The 14,152-nt window shown below is 44.5% G+C and overlaps 2 protein-coding genes across 2 annotated transcripts in view; one reads left to right on the top strand and one right to left on the bottom strand.

The window, feature by feature from the left end:
* Nucleotides 1-734: 734 nt before the first annotated feature.
* DOLK (dolichol kinase) lies at nt 735-2,870 on the bottom strand. The gene has a single exon (XM_002915197.4). It carries the CDS (start codon nt 2,497-2,499, stop codon nt 883-885), a length of 1,617 nt encoding a protein of 538 aa, XP_002915243.1. The 5' UTR covers nt 2,500-2,870; the 3' UTR covers nt 735-882.
* A 46-nt stretch (nt 2,871-2,916) lies between these two features.
* Nucleotides 2,917-14,152, top strand: part of NUP188 (nucleoporin 188) — a 47,422-nt gene continuing 36,186 nt past the window's right edge. The window contains exons 1-3 of the mRNA XM_034664641.1: nt 2,917-2,948; nt 9,624-9,678; nt 11,342-11,415. Coding sequence (XP_034520532.1) covers nt 2,917-2,948; nt 9,624-9,678; nt 11,342-11,415 — 161 coding nt within the window. The remainder of the gene's footprint in view (nt 2,949-9,623; nt 9,679-11,341; nt 11,416-14,152) is intronic.

The following is a 14,152-nucleotide window of genomic DNA, read 5'->3' on the forward strand; positions in this document are numbered from 1 at the left end:
TGGAGTGTGAGAGGGTCTCAGGAGGGACCCCTTGCTAAGGACCCCGTGCCATCCAGCTTGTCCTTCCTCGGTACCACTCAGCCAGGCAGCAGAGGCCTTGAGGCAGGAGAGAAGTTGGCTGAAACAGGAAATGGGCCCACACCTAACTCTTCCTCCAGCCCTTCCACGCACGCAACAGATGATCTCACCTCTCCCCTTCAGCCCAAATGGGAGAAAGCACATGCACTTAGCTCTTTTCCTCTCGGGTTTTCCTCCAAATGTAGCCAGGGGAGTAAGGTCACGCTGGTCTCCAAGCACAACCCATGAAACCTCTTGGCTTGCCTGGCTTTTTGCTGACATGAGGGCTGGCCTTGGCTAATAGCGACCCTTTCCCTATTTGTTCAATATGCGTGGGCTGTGGGCTGGACCCTTCACACATCTCACCTCCCTGGATCCTCGCCTGTGAGATGTGGGCTCTCACTATTCCCATCTTGCAGACAGGAGAATTGAGGCCCAGACTGGTTAAGCAAGTTGCACAGGTGAATAGTGCCGCCAAGGACTCTGACCAGGTTAGTCTGATTCCAGAACCTGAGGTGGTGACCATTACACTCTACTGCCTCCAGGGTCCCATCAGGTCCCCTCCGAGGATCGCAAGATGGGGGTGGGGGGGTCCTACACCACACTCAAGTTTTTTGTGTTGCTGTGCTCTCTTTAACCCTTTTTCTTTTTAAATATCAGCAAAACTAAAACCAGGAGTGCTTTGATTTTTATTTTGAATCTGAATCAACTGAAAAATTAAATCTGCTTCTCACCCTTTGGCTCTTCATGCCCAAGTGGCTGGCTGCTGTGGGGACCATTCATCCTCCTCGTGTCCCTCTTTCCTCCATCACTGCTGTGCAGCAGCTAGGCCATCAGCAATATCAGGAGGTAGAGAGGCAACAGGAGATTGTCTATCTGTGTAGTGTATGCTTCTAGGAGGGACACAATGCTGATAGAGCCCAAAATCCAAGCATAACTATAGTTTAGGTCCACTCCGCTGTCGAAGATTAAGATCAGAGCTACGGAAATGATCTGGGCAAATATAGAGGTCATGGTCCCCTCCAAAGTCTTTTTGGTTCCAGGCCAGTGGATTTCCCCCATGGTGCTGCCGAAGATGGAGGCCACAGTGTCGCCCACACCCACAGCCAGGACCCCTGCATAGGGGACTAGGGCCCTTGCTCCCCCCAAGCTGCCCTTCTGTGTGCAGGGTCTGGGGACCAGCCAGATGGGAAGGGACATGCCCAGGAGCAGGTAGATGTGTGTCAGGATGAGTGGTCCACTGTCTCGTTCATCGAGGAAAAGGGACAGGAGGCTCCTCAGAGTGTGGCCCAGGGGCTTGATGCGGAAATAGCGCACGTACTCCAGGAAGATGAAGACTGCCAGACATATGGTGGCAGCCACATAGAGCAGTGTCCGGTCAAAGATGATACCCGGGATGTAGGTGGCCACCACAATGAAGTGGAAATACTTCCGGGCAATGGTGGGGGCCTGGTGCTTCTTGGACTCAGAAGATGACCGCCTGGCATTCTGGTAAAGCACCACCAGGCAGGCTAAGGTGGCCAGCAGAGACCAGTAGACCAGGAGGTAGATGCGGGTCTCTGTCTGGAAGAGAAACTGAAGAAGCCAGAGCAGGGGGTTCTTGCGGATGAGCCGGTGAAGCCAGGGCAGGACCACACCAAGGCCCAGCACACAGGTCATGAGGTGGAAGAAGATGGAGGAAGCCCAGGTACCTGAGTCCATGAAGACAAAGAGGGTGCTGAAGAAGATGCCCATAAGCACCATCCCGACCACCACCACCAGCAGGAAGAAATCCACTGGGTCTCCCTGGCTTTCCACCACAGTCAGAGAGCGCTTGACGAGCTGGTTGAGCATGAAGCTGACGCCACCCAATACAAGCAGTGCCTCCCCAGGGGTAAAGCAGCGGGGCAGCAAGTATAGCAGGGTCATGTTGAGGTAGATGAAGATCAGCAGGACCTCCAGGACCTCGATCACCTCACCCACACTCAGGGAGTGTTTCATGATATAAATGACGACACCTCCAGCCAAGCCTGAGATGACACAAGTGTTGGTGGGCACCGGGCGGGTGATGCCCAGTGCCAACACTGAAGAGAAGAGGGCCACTGCCATGCCAGTGGCTGCCACCACAATTCCAAAGCGCTCAAAGTATGGGTTCCCCACAGACTGGCAGCGCTCCTTCATGACCAGTCCGAGCAAAGGCATGACCATTGATGCAGGCAGCAGCCCACTGTTCGCGGACATGCGGAACTGGAAGACAGCGCTTCCCTGCTGTAGCAGCCGGTCCCACTTGTATTGGACGTAGAAGGCCTGTACTGCGAGAGCCACGGCGCACCACGAGTATCGGTCCCAAACGGCTGCGTGGATGCTTAGCACCACTGCGAACACTACCGCGGCCTCCGCCAGCACCGACCCGCTCAGCGGAGCCCCGGTTTCCGAGGCCGGGGGAGCGTGCTCTCGGGTCATGTCTCTAGACCTGGGACTCCGGGGAAACCGGGGTGACTAGCGACGCCTTGGCCTTTGGGTCCCTCAAGCCCTGCCAACCCGACAGCGTCAGTTTCACACAGCCAGCACCTTCTCTTTCCGTTCTCCAGCTGTGAGGAGGGAAGCACCACTGTAGGCAAGCCACTTTCTGAGGCTTGGGAACTGGCGCCCAGCTATCCTCCACCGCCTCGCACCTAGGACGTAGACGTTGCCACTCGGCCGGCCGCTCTCTTCACAGCCCCGGCTGCTCTCGCCGCTGGTTCCTCGTCTCTCTGGGCGTCGCCATCTTGGCCCCGCCCGCCGTCACGTGACGAGAAGCACTACCCACAGCCCGGCCGGAGGCGAACGGTCACGTGGGTGCGGCGTCTGGGGGCGGGGCTGGGGCGCGCGCGCGCGAAGATGGCGGCGGCCGCCGGCGGGCAGTGTGTGAGGTACGGAGCGGGCCGAGTCGGCGGGGGTGGCTGTGAGGCGCGGGGTCGAAGTCGAGCGGAAGCCGGGCGGGACTTGCGGGCGAGATGTGGCGGCGGTAGCGGGGCGAAGCCTAGCTAGGTGGACGGGCGCCGAGAGGCGGGAGGCGGTTACGTCCAAACAGTCCCCGCGCCCGGGGATCTCAGGCGACTTCTCCGAGACGGGGCTGGTGCCTCACCCCTTCCCTCAGCGCCGGCCTCCCGTCTTCTCACCCAGTCTCTTTCCCTTCCTCCCTCCTCCCCACCGGCACGTTCCTCCTCGCCCCCCCACCCCGCGCTTCCTCATCTGGCGTGACGTTATCTCGAGGCGCGACGGGGCGCTTCGCGGTCGCCCGCGGGAGCCCCCACCTCGGTCCCCGCTGCAGCCCGGATGCCCTGCCCCGGCGACGTTCCCAGGTTCTTCCATGTGCTCGTTAGGAGGTCTGTTCCGTGTGTCGCCGAGCCACCTCCCTGTGGTCGCTGCCCTCTTTCTCCGCGCAGCCTTTCGTTCATCCATCTATTCATTTTCTTATCCATTGGTTCCGTCAGCGAACGTGCCCGATTCCTTTAGGAGATCCCAGGCCCCGTACTGGACTTTGGGGACAAGAAGATGAAATGTTAAAAAGAGACAGTTCTTACTTTAGGGAGCGCTTACTAGCGCCAGACACTGGCGAAACGCTTCCTATGCATTAGCTCATTGATTTCTCATAAGTCCGTGAGGCACCTTCTCTTTTACAGATGACTCACAGATCCAATTCAGAACTAGCTAGGTGGTAAAAAGTGAGGCTCCGAAGCTTTAGTCAGATCACTACACCTCCATCTTCCACCTTCCTGTTTGAAGTGTGTTCCATTGTCCCTACCACCCTCCGTCCTAAAATTCAACATCCCTGTCACTTACTGTGCCAACACTGTTTCCCCACATTTTTGTCTTCTGCACTGCTGTATCCTCAACATCCAGAGGAGCATGTAATAGGCGCTCAGTAAATATTTATTTCAAGCATTGCTCATCTTCTCTGTTACCACTTCACCTCCCCGCTCTAGTGAGATTTTCTTCTTTGGAATTTCCACTGGACTGCTTCTGAACTTTGCGAGGAGGAGTTTGCTTTTTCCTCCTTAGCTGTTTCATCTGGCAGCATTGTGGTCGCCGTGCCCTCCTTTTCTTGTGTTTATTTCATAGTCATTGTGGAGGTTGGGCAGATTTAGCTCCTGCAGGGTAAGGCACCCTCTTCCATGAACAAGAACAAGGGAAGGGGAGGGGTTGGTTTGCTTGAAAGATGCTTTAACATCCCTGGGTACCTACCAAACTCACACCTGAAGATGGAAGAAATGACACTACGATTTCTAGATTTTTAGGCACTGCTTTACTGGGAGCATGTATTAGCGTGATCTTTCTTTTTGTGCTGGAAAGAAGGTTATAACAGCTGGGATTATACTGATCAGCCGCCTTCTGTTTGAAATGCCTCGAGGTCTGCACTAAGAGAAAACTTAAAATTTGTTCCTGGTGTCTGTGCTTTGCAGGTGACCTCAGTCCACTTTACCTTTGGAACCTGTTTCTCTAAATGAGTCCTATTCACAGTAGTATTGAGGTGGCTCTGAAGCATGTAGAAGAGTCCTTGTGTATGTTGATAGGAGAGCTGGCGCTAGTTAAAAATAGACCAATACACTTAAATCACTCAGGGTTTTGGGAATGTCCCTCAGGGTTTGACAGACAGTCAGTTTGAATATTGGCATTTTTAGGTTATCTCCTGCTAAACCTTCAGGTTCCGATTTGAGGTGAAGTCTTCCATCAGTCCCTGGATTAGTTCCCAGTGATCTCTGTCTTCTCTATTTTCTGTCTAACATGGTTATAGTTCTTCATAGTGTCTAATTCTTAGGATCATGCTTTTTATGACTTTCTGCTTTCTCGCTGATTATGTAACGTGTGCCTAACGTCCTTTGTCATTCCCAACGCTAAATGAGTATCAGGAGGGTCTTAGATTTATTCGTATCCCCTTTATTCCTAAACCAGAAAATGTGTAGGAATCGAAGAAACAGTGACGCTTATTTCCACAAGGATTTCCTTCCTGATAAATTACCATTTTCTCCTTCTTTTTAAAAAAGATTTATTTATTTATTTTGGGGGGAGGAGTTGGAGGGGGAGGAGTTAGAGAGGGTAGGGGAGAGGGAGAGGGAGAGAGGGAATCTCAAGCAGACTCCCTGCTGAGCGTGGAGCCCAACACAGGGCTTGATCCCATGACCCTGAGATCATGACCTGAGCTGAAATCAAGAGTTGGACGATCAACCGACTGAGCCACCCAGGTGCCGCCTACCGTTTTCTCCTTCATTCTGCCTTCTCTTGGTATTTCTTTCTTTCTTTCTTTTTTTTTTTTTTTAAAGATTTACTTTATTTATTTGACAGAGAGAGAGACAGCCAGCGAGGGAGGGAACAGAAGCAGGGGGAGTGGGAGAGGAAGAAGCAGGCTCCGAGCAGAAGAGCCTGACATGGGGCTCGATCCCAGAATGCCAGGATCACGCCCTGAGCCAAAGGCAGACGCTTAACAACTGAGCCACTCAGGCGCCCCTCTCTTGGCATTTCTGCATATCATACTGGTTTTCTAATTTTTCTGTTCCACTTGGATTGCAGGCATTGCAGGTCTAAAGGGGACTCCTGTCATTCTCCTTCTTTGGTAATTCTTCATCAGCATGTATTCTTTGAATCCCTCTGTGTCAGCCCCTGTGTTAAGGGTATGTTTTGCCCCTGTAGAACAGAGAGCCTCACCTCCACCTTTGCCTGCTTGTAGGATGAATTCTTGAGTGCAACTTGATGCAGTGTAATGTGATGGTTAAACTCTGGAAACCTGGGTTCAAGCCCTGGCTCCATTATATATTAGCTTTGTGACCTTAGACAAATTATTTAACTAGTCTTAAACCTTAGTTTCCTGATGAGGTAATGGGAATAATAAGAGGATCAGCTTCATAAGTGAGTTGTCAGTATTCAGTAAGTTAAAGTGTAAAGTGATTAACACAGTTCTTGCGTATTATAAATGATCAGTTAATGTTAATGCTTAACACAGTGTTTGCATATTATAAAATCTCAATGTTGGCTATTTTTATTATCAGAAGCTCATTTTTTTTTAAAGATTTTATTTATTTATTCAACAGAGATAGAAACAGCCAGCGAGAGAGGGAACACAAGCAGGGGGAGTGGGAGAGGAAGAAGCAGGCTCATAGTGGAGGAGCCTGATGTGGGGCTCGATCCCATAACGCCAGGATCATGCCCTGAGCCGAAGGCAGACGCTTAACCACTGTGCCACCCAGGCGCCCCAGGAGCTCATTTTCAATAGAGATTATTGTTTTTGACATCTTATAACAAAAGGAGTATAACAGGACATGGTTTTGCCAATAAAAAAAATTTTTTTGCCAATAAAAATTTTAATTTCTAAAGGACACCTTTTTTCTTTTCTTTTTTTCTTTTCTTTTTTTTTTTTTTTTGAGTAGTAAGTATAAAATTTACTGCTTTACTCTAGGACGGTGATCTCCAGTCTTGTTTAGTAGCATAGTCTTTCTCTCCCCCACTCTTGGCCCAGAAAAGGCTAATAATATCAAACATAAAAGATAGAGTCTATATTGACCAGGTCTTTTACCTGCTCCTCTGAAACAAATTGATACCCTGGAGCAGTGGTGATTTAGGAATTCATTTGTGTAGTTGTTTTAAAATGTAGATTTCCAGGGCACCTGGGTGGATCAGTGGGTTAAGTGTCTGCCTTTGGCTCAGGTCATTATCTCTGGGTCCTAGGATCAAGCCCTGTCTCAGGCTCCCCACCCAGCGGGGAGTCTGCTTCTCCCTCTCTGCCCTTCCCCCTGTGCTCATGCTCTCTCTCTCTCAAATAAAGAAAAATATAAATAAGTAAAGAAAGAAAGAAAGAAAGAAAGAAAGAAAAGAAAGAAAGATTTCCCATGCCCAACCTTTGAGAAACAGTAGCACTAGGTTGTGACCAGGATTCCATGGTGTTGCTGGGTTGTTCCCAGGTGATTTTGTTGTATGTGATCTGAAGATCACATATTTGAGAAACCCTCTTTTAAGATATTTTTTATTTTTTTTATTTTTTTTAAAGATTTTTTATTTATTTATTCGACAGAGATAGAGACAGCCAGCGAGAGAGGGAACACAAGCAGGGGGAGTGGGAGAGGAAGAAGCAGGCTCATAGGGGAGGAGCCTGATGTGGGGCTCCATCCCATAACGCCAGGATCACGCCCTGAGCCGAAGGCAGACGCTTAACCGCTATGCCACCCAGGCGCCCCTAAGATATTTTATTTAAAAAAAAAAAAAAGAAGCATGGTGCACCTGACTGGCTCAGTCAGTAGAGCATGCAACTCTTTGTCTGAGGGTTGTGGGTTCAAGTTCATGTTGGGTGTAGAGATTACTTAAAAACAAAATCTTAAAAAAAAAAAAAAAAAGAAAAATCTATAGGTTTTGTTGTAATCAACACCCACAGCTTGAATTTGACAAAACAAGGAATTCTGGGCCCTGGCAGCAGGTCCTCGAGTGTGGGCTATGGTCTTCATAGTTTCTTCTGGGAATCACTGCTACCTAGCTAACTAGAGACCTAAGTTCTGAAAGCAAATGTGGATAAATTAAAGCTAAGTGATATCCAGGTTTTTTGAATTTGGAAGATGGATGATCAAGAGTGATTTGATTTATTTGCCTGGGCATACAAATGCCTTCAATTAATGATAAATTTCTTTCCATTAATTTTGGTGTACTGTTAGCCCTATTGTTAGCTATGTGTTATGTAGTAGGAATCTAATACATTTTGTGCAAATCAGAAGCTATCCTTTGTAAAGTTCAGGTATATGCCATTTTAAATAAAGCTCTTCCTTAATTTTTTGTTAATTCAGATTTATCAAACAAGTAAGTTAGATGATAATTTTTCTCTTTACAAAAGGCATTCTTACTTTAAAATTTTACTATAAATTTCTTTAAATGGTGAACTTGCCACTGTTTTTAATTAGTTAGGGCTTCATTTACTCTGACCTTTTAATATACATTGTCAATAAAGAATCCTATTTGTTTCATTAACTAGGTCTAATCTTCTGATTTTTGAATAGTGAATGCTGTTTTGTCATCAGAAAAATGATTAACGATCCCACAGAGTCATTGTGGGAGCTGGTGTCTATTGATGCAGCAGAACTCAAGTGTTTTCTTAAAAGTATTAACCCTTAGAAAAGAGATTTATAATTTTAAGTGTGTTTAAACCTCTTTTGATGGGAAAATCTTGACTTTAAGTAATCTACACCCAGTATGGGCCCTGAGCTAGCAACCCTGAGATCAAGAGTTGTATGTTCCACCCACTGAGCCAACCAGATGCCCCTGAAAGAAAACTTTTAAGTGGAGCTAGTGCTTGGTGTTAGTTTTCATGGGAAAAACATTTTTCAATTTATCCTCATAGTTAAGGGAGCTTGTATCCTTTTTGTTAAACGTTTAGTATATATTCTTAGACCTTTTCATCTTCTCTGTAGGCAGGCTTTCTAAGCAGTTTTAATTTTTTTTTTTTTTTTTTTTTTTAGAGCAAGAAAGAGAGTCGGTGGGGGGCAGAGGGAGAAGGAGAAAATCTCCATGCTGAGCTTGGAGCCCACCTCGGGGCTTGATCCCACAACCCTGAGATCATGACCTGAGCCAAAATCAAGAGTCAGATGCTTAACTGACTGAGCCACCCAGGCACCTCTTAGGAGAATTTCTTAATGACCACATTTTGAAATTTAGTTCTAGACTTTAAAAAACCCTGTAACATGTTTCCTGAAGTTCCAAAGGCATGGATGAGGGAAGGAACTTGGGTAAGCACATGGTGGAGAGTATGTTTGAAGAGCTCACGGGGGACAGGAACTATGATGTGTTTTTATGTGTCTTGCATGGTATGTGGCACCTAGTGGCAATTAATAAGTGAACAAATATACTACCATTCATAATGACCATTTGACTTTGCTTGATTGAGAAAGTGAATCGTACCATGCATTTAGAAAATTTTCTGGAGGTACCTGGCTGGCTCAGTCAGTAGAGTGTTTGGCTCTTAATCTTATGGTCACGAATTTGAGCCTCACACTGGGTGTAGAGATTACTTAAATAAATAAGTAAATAGATAAATCTTTAAAAAAATTTCTGGAGGTGATGAGGGGGCTTGAAATATACACAGTCCTTTTCTTCTCCTTTTTGCTCACTACATTTTAATGAAAAGGGAGGAGATAGAAATACTACACTGAGGTGTCTTCTTAGCATAGAAAATGTAAGATAATTCACTAATTACGGTATTTCATTCTAAAATTTACACCTCTTCATATTTTAATGCTTCTGATGTTGCAATGCATTTTATTATTGATGGCTGGTAGAACATAATCATGTATCCTGCAATTAACAGCATCTTAAATGCATTAAAATATGGTGGCCATCCTCATTTTTAACACAGCATCTGCTTGGTTTAGGTTATATGTCAATTTCTTAATTTTTATTTTGAACATCCAACTTCTAAGAACAATGTAATGGGATTAGTATCCAGAATCTTAACACATTGTTTTGTACATTGAGTTTCCTGATTTCAGAGAATAGACGAAATGCTGCAAGACAGCTTAGTCAAATTTGTATAATCTGAAAGTGCAAAATTACCCCTGCTTTCCGTCATTTTTCAGGAGCAGCAGGGAACTGTGGACCATTCTGCTCGGAAGGTCAGCTCTGAGAGAACTGGTAAGCGCGTGGTGTTCTTGAGTGGATTCTATAGTTTTTACGTAGCTTGTGTTACAAACCCCTGAAACTGCCTTGTCTTTGAAGGAGGAAGTAAACCCATTTTTTTAATTCCTAAAACTTTATAAACATCATGCGTTCCCTGCTTCCCTCTGCTGAAACGTGGTGTGTCCTCTGGCCCAGCTGCTGAAGTTTCCAGACCTCTACCTCTCTTTGTTCTTTGGTGATTCCTTATCTGAAAAGATACCAGTGCTGTTTGACTGGCTGCTCAGCGTTGGGGGATAAATACTGTTTTGCTGCCTCAGGCTAAGGAAAATTCTCAGTACTTTTCTCTGTCTCCTACTTTACTTGCCTTTTCTTCTTTTTCCATGTTGCGAGCTCCCTAGGTCACAGAAGCTGTGGTTTCTAGGACATTTCCAAGTATAGTAAAGGAGAGTTCTTCATGTTGATCCTTGAGTGTTCTCACCCTGTGAGGGTAAAGCGTTAAGATGGCATTTAATTATTACCATTGCTTTTTTTTTTTTTTTAAGATTTTATTTATTCATTTGAGAGAGAGAGATAGCCCGCGAGAGAGGGAACACAAGCAGGGGGAGTGGGAGAGGAAGAAGCAGGCTCCCAGCAGAGGAGCCCGACGCGGGGCTCAATCCTGGAACGCCGGGACCACACCCTGAGCCAAAGGCAGACGCCCAATGGCTGAGCCACCCAGGCGCCCCTAATTATTACTGTTGTTATTATGGCATTTAACATAATGAGTATTATACCTTTTTTAGAGCCTTAATTTTTTTTTTTTTTTTTTTAGTAGGCTCCATGTCCAACGTGGGGCCTGAACTCATGACCGTGAGATCAAGAGTCACATGCTCTACCATCTGAGCTAGCCAGGAGCCCCTAGAGCCTTAACATTTTTGATATGCTTTCATCTGATAATTCTACTTCTAGGAAAGTATCTTACAAGAAAGAAGGCCTGGAAAGTGTTTTGCACACAGGTCTTTATGGTAGTGTTATTTATATTAATAAGGAATCACAGCTTAAGTATATCTAATATTAGAGGCATGGTAAATAAATTATTATCTAGCCACTTGATAAAATATAATGCAACCACTAGAAAGGATGTTTATCAAGATACTCATAATAAGGTTAAGGGTGCCTGGGTGGCTCAGTTGGTTAAGCATCTGCCTATGGCTTGGGTCATGATCCCAGGACCCTAGGATCGAGTCCCACTTTGGGCTCCTTGCTCTGTGGGGAGCCTGCTTCTCCCTCTGCCTGCTGCTCCCCCTGCTTATGCTTGCTCTCTCTCACAAATAAATAAATAAAATCTTTAAAATAACAATAATAAGATTAAATCATTGTTAGAATGTTAAGAAAGGAAAAGGAGGCTACAGAATTCTCTTTTTTTCCTAAGATTTTATTTATTAATTTGAGAGAGAGAGAACACAAATGGGGGGAGGAGCAGAGGGAGAGGGAGAAGCAGGCTGAGCAGGAAGTCTGACATGGGGCTTGATCCCAGGACCCTAAGATCATGACCTGAGCTGAAGGCAGATGCTTAACTGACTGAGCCACCCAGGTGCCCCGAGAATTCTTTTTTCAAAATGATTTCAACTATGGAGAAAAACATTAAAAAGACTCAGGATTATATAAATCCTTATATAATTTCTTTGTTCTTTTTCAGAATCAGATTGAGGCAGAACTGAACAAACATTGGCAGCGGCTCTTAGAGGGGCTATCCTACTATAAACCACCCAGGTATGGCTATTCCATGTGTCTGGTTCGGGTAATTTCCCTGAGGAAGCTGGGGTAGCGAAACTGTCTTCGTGTATGATTTTGTGATACTGCTGGGTTAGGGAGATTACAGAGAATACAGTTTGGTTACCATTGGAAGAGAGTTGGGCACATTTTTTCTGTCTGTTGAAAGAAGGGGAAATTCCTTTTAGAAATACGGTAGTATTGAATCCAGTTATATAACCGTAGTGTCTGGGGATGAGGAGTCATTAACTCTTCTTCAATTAATAGTTCTGATGTTTACTTCAGTCCTCCGTGTTTGTGTGAGGTGCTGTTGGCACTAGGTGCTGGGTTAGGGCAGTGAACAGTGATAAGAGCAGCTGAGCGCTTCTGGCGTGTTTACTGTGTACCAGTTATTCTTCTGGGCATGCATAGCAAGTTATTCAGTCCTCATAAAAGCCCGCTAAGATAGATACTTTTTTTATTCTGTGCTTGAATATATAGATTTTTTTTACCGGGCAGCGAAAAACAACGGTAACAACATATAAACTAGTTTAAAAAAGAAGAGACTACATTTTGTAGGATTAGACTGCGTTATGTTAACTCCTAGTCCAGATTGCATTCTGTGGTGCATCGTAGTTGCCAAACCACCGTCGTTTCCTTTCTACTTCTGAATATCTGATTTTTTTACATCTTCACCTTCCATCTTCATTTCCTTAGGTTAATGAAAAACTTTCTTTTTTTTTTTTTTTTGTTTATTAACCCTTCCCCCATACTTGTTTCCAAGTAACTCCAAGACATTATGTTGTTTCATCTGTAACTACCGTGTATCTAAAATATATGGACTTTAAAAAAAAAAGTAGATAATCACTATATTATCACATATAGGTACTTTTATTATTATCGTTTCCATTTTACAGATGGGGAAACTGAGGCACAAAGAGGTTAAGTAACTTGCCCAAGGTCACACAGCTAGTAAGTGTAGAACCAGGATTTGAACCTGGCAGTCTTACTCCAGTGTCTGTGTTCTTAATCATCATTTTGTGTTGCCTCTTCAGAACTGCCTGTTTCACCTTATCTAGCCTTTGTGTTGTGGATTTCCTGTGAAATGTGAGAGTCTCTATAAAAAAAAAAAAAAATCCAACAACAACAACATGCTTGTAGTTCACAGAATGGACATTTGTGGCATTACTTTCTTTTTTTAAAGACAAAAGTTTCTTTTATAAGTAACATGATATTTGAAGTCCGACTGACTTTTTTTGGTAACTTCAGGCTTTCTTTGAATTCAGCCTTTTTTTTCTTTTTCTTGAATGTCCTCTTTCTGTCCCAGGATTCAATCCAGGATCCCACATGGCATTTAGTTGTCATGTCTCCTTAGCTCATAGCTGTGACAGCATTTCAGTCTTCCCTTAATTTTCATGATCTTTGAATAGTTTTGAGGAGGACTGGTCAAGTATTTTGTAGAATGTCTTCAATTTGGATTTGTCTCATGTTTTTCTTATTATTAGATTGGGGTTGTGGGTTTTTGGGAAGAATGCACAGAAGTGAAGTACCATTCTTATCATAGCAGAGGATGTGGTTATCCACATGAAATTACTGGTGATGTTAACCTTGCTCTCTTGGGTAAGGTGGCATTTGCCAAGTTTCTCTTCTATAAAGTCACTTTTTCCCTTTTCCCTACTCTGTGTTTTAAAAGTGGGTCACTAAGTATAGCCCATTCTCTGGGTGGGGGTATAGTGGAATTAAATTCTACTTCATGAAGGGAGTGGCATCTATATATATTATTTGGACTTCTTATGTAAGGAAGATTTTTCCCTTCTCCCTATTTATTTATTTATATCATATGGGTTCATGTAGATTTATTTTATACTTTGTTTATACCTTGTTTTAGCTTTGGTCACTGGGAGTTCTTTCGGGTTGACTTTTATGTCCTCTTGACATTCCCCCATCTTTTTGTTTTCTGAATATTTCCTTTCTTTCTGGCATTACAGGATGCTCCAGGCTCATCTAGTATTTTCTCCTCCCCATCTCTAGAATTAGTTATTTCTCTAAGAAGTCCTGCTAACTTTTATTAGATGATAATGGTGCTAGAAACCAAGATCTGGGGGCTGGGTGTGCTTACTGCTACTGGGGTGTTAGAGCTTCTAGGTCTTCTCAGTGGGTAGAGCTAGGTAAGATATGTATGTATATTAACAGACCTGGTTTTAAATTTCATCTTAACTTTTTATTAGCTGTGGGATTTTTGGTAAGTTATTTATTGTTTCTGAATATTAGTAATTCCATTTGTAAAATGGGGATAGTAATATTTCCCTTTCATAGTTGTAAGGATAAAAAATAATGTAACTTAGGGGCGCCTGGGTGGCACAGTGGTTGGGCGTCTGCCTTCGGCTCAGGGCGTGATCCTGGCGTTACGGGATCGAGCCCCACATCAGGCTCCTCCGCTAGGAGCCTGCTTCTTCCTCTCCCACTCCCCCTGCTTGTGTTCCCTCTCTCGCTGGCTGTCTCTATCTCTGTCGAATAAATAAATAAAATCTTTAAAAAAAAAAAAATAATGTAACTTAATATATCCACATATAATATTATTATAACTATAGTTCATAACAGATATATACCATATTTATTATTTAGGCGTAAGTAGTTCTGTGTTATAAAGTCTGTAGAGATGAACTTGTTGTGTGTGTGTATATTTTTGTAGGCACCTAAAGGGCAGAAAAGGTCTGTTGTAAAAATATCTTTAAGTATGTTTATTTAAAAGCCTTAG

Source organism: Ailuropoda melanoleuca, chromosome 7 (genome assembly GCF_002007445.2).
Source record: "Ailuropoda melanoleuca isolate Jingjing chromosome 7, ASM200744v2, whole genome shotgun sequence".
NCBI lineage: Eukaryota > Metazoa > Chordata > Mammalia > Carnivora > Ursidae > Ailuropoda > Ailuropoda melanoleuca.

Coding starts and splice junctions, on each gene's coding strand:
- DOLK (XM_002915197.4), bottom strand. CDS start 2,499: ATGACCCGAGAGCACGCTCCCCCGGCCTCGGAAACCGGGGCTCCGCTG.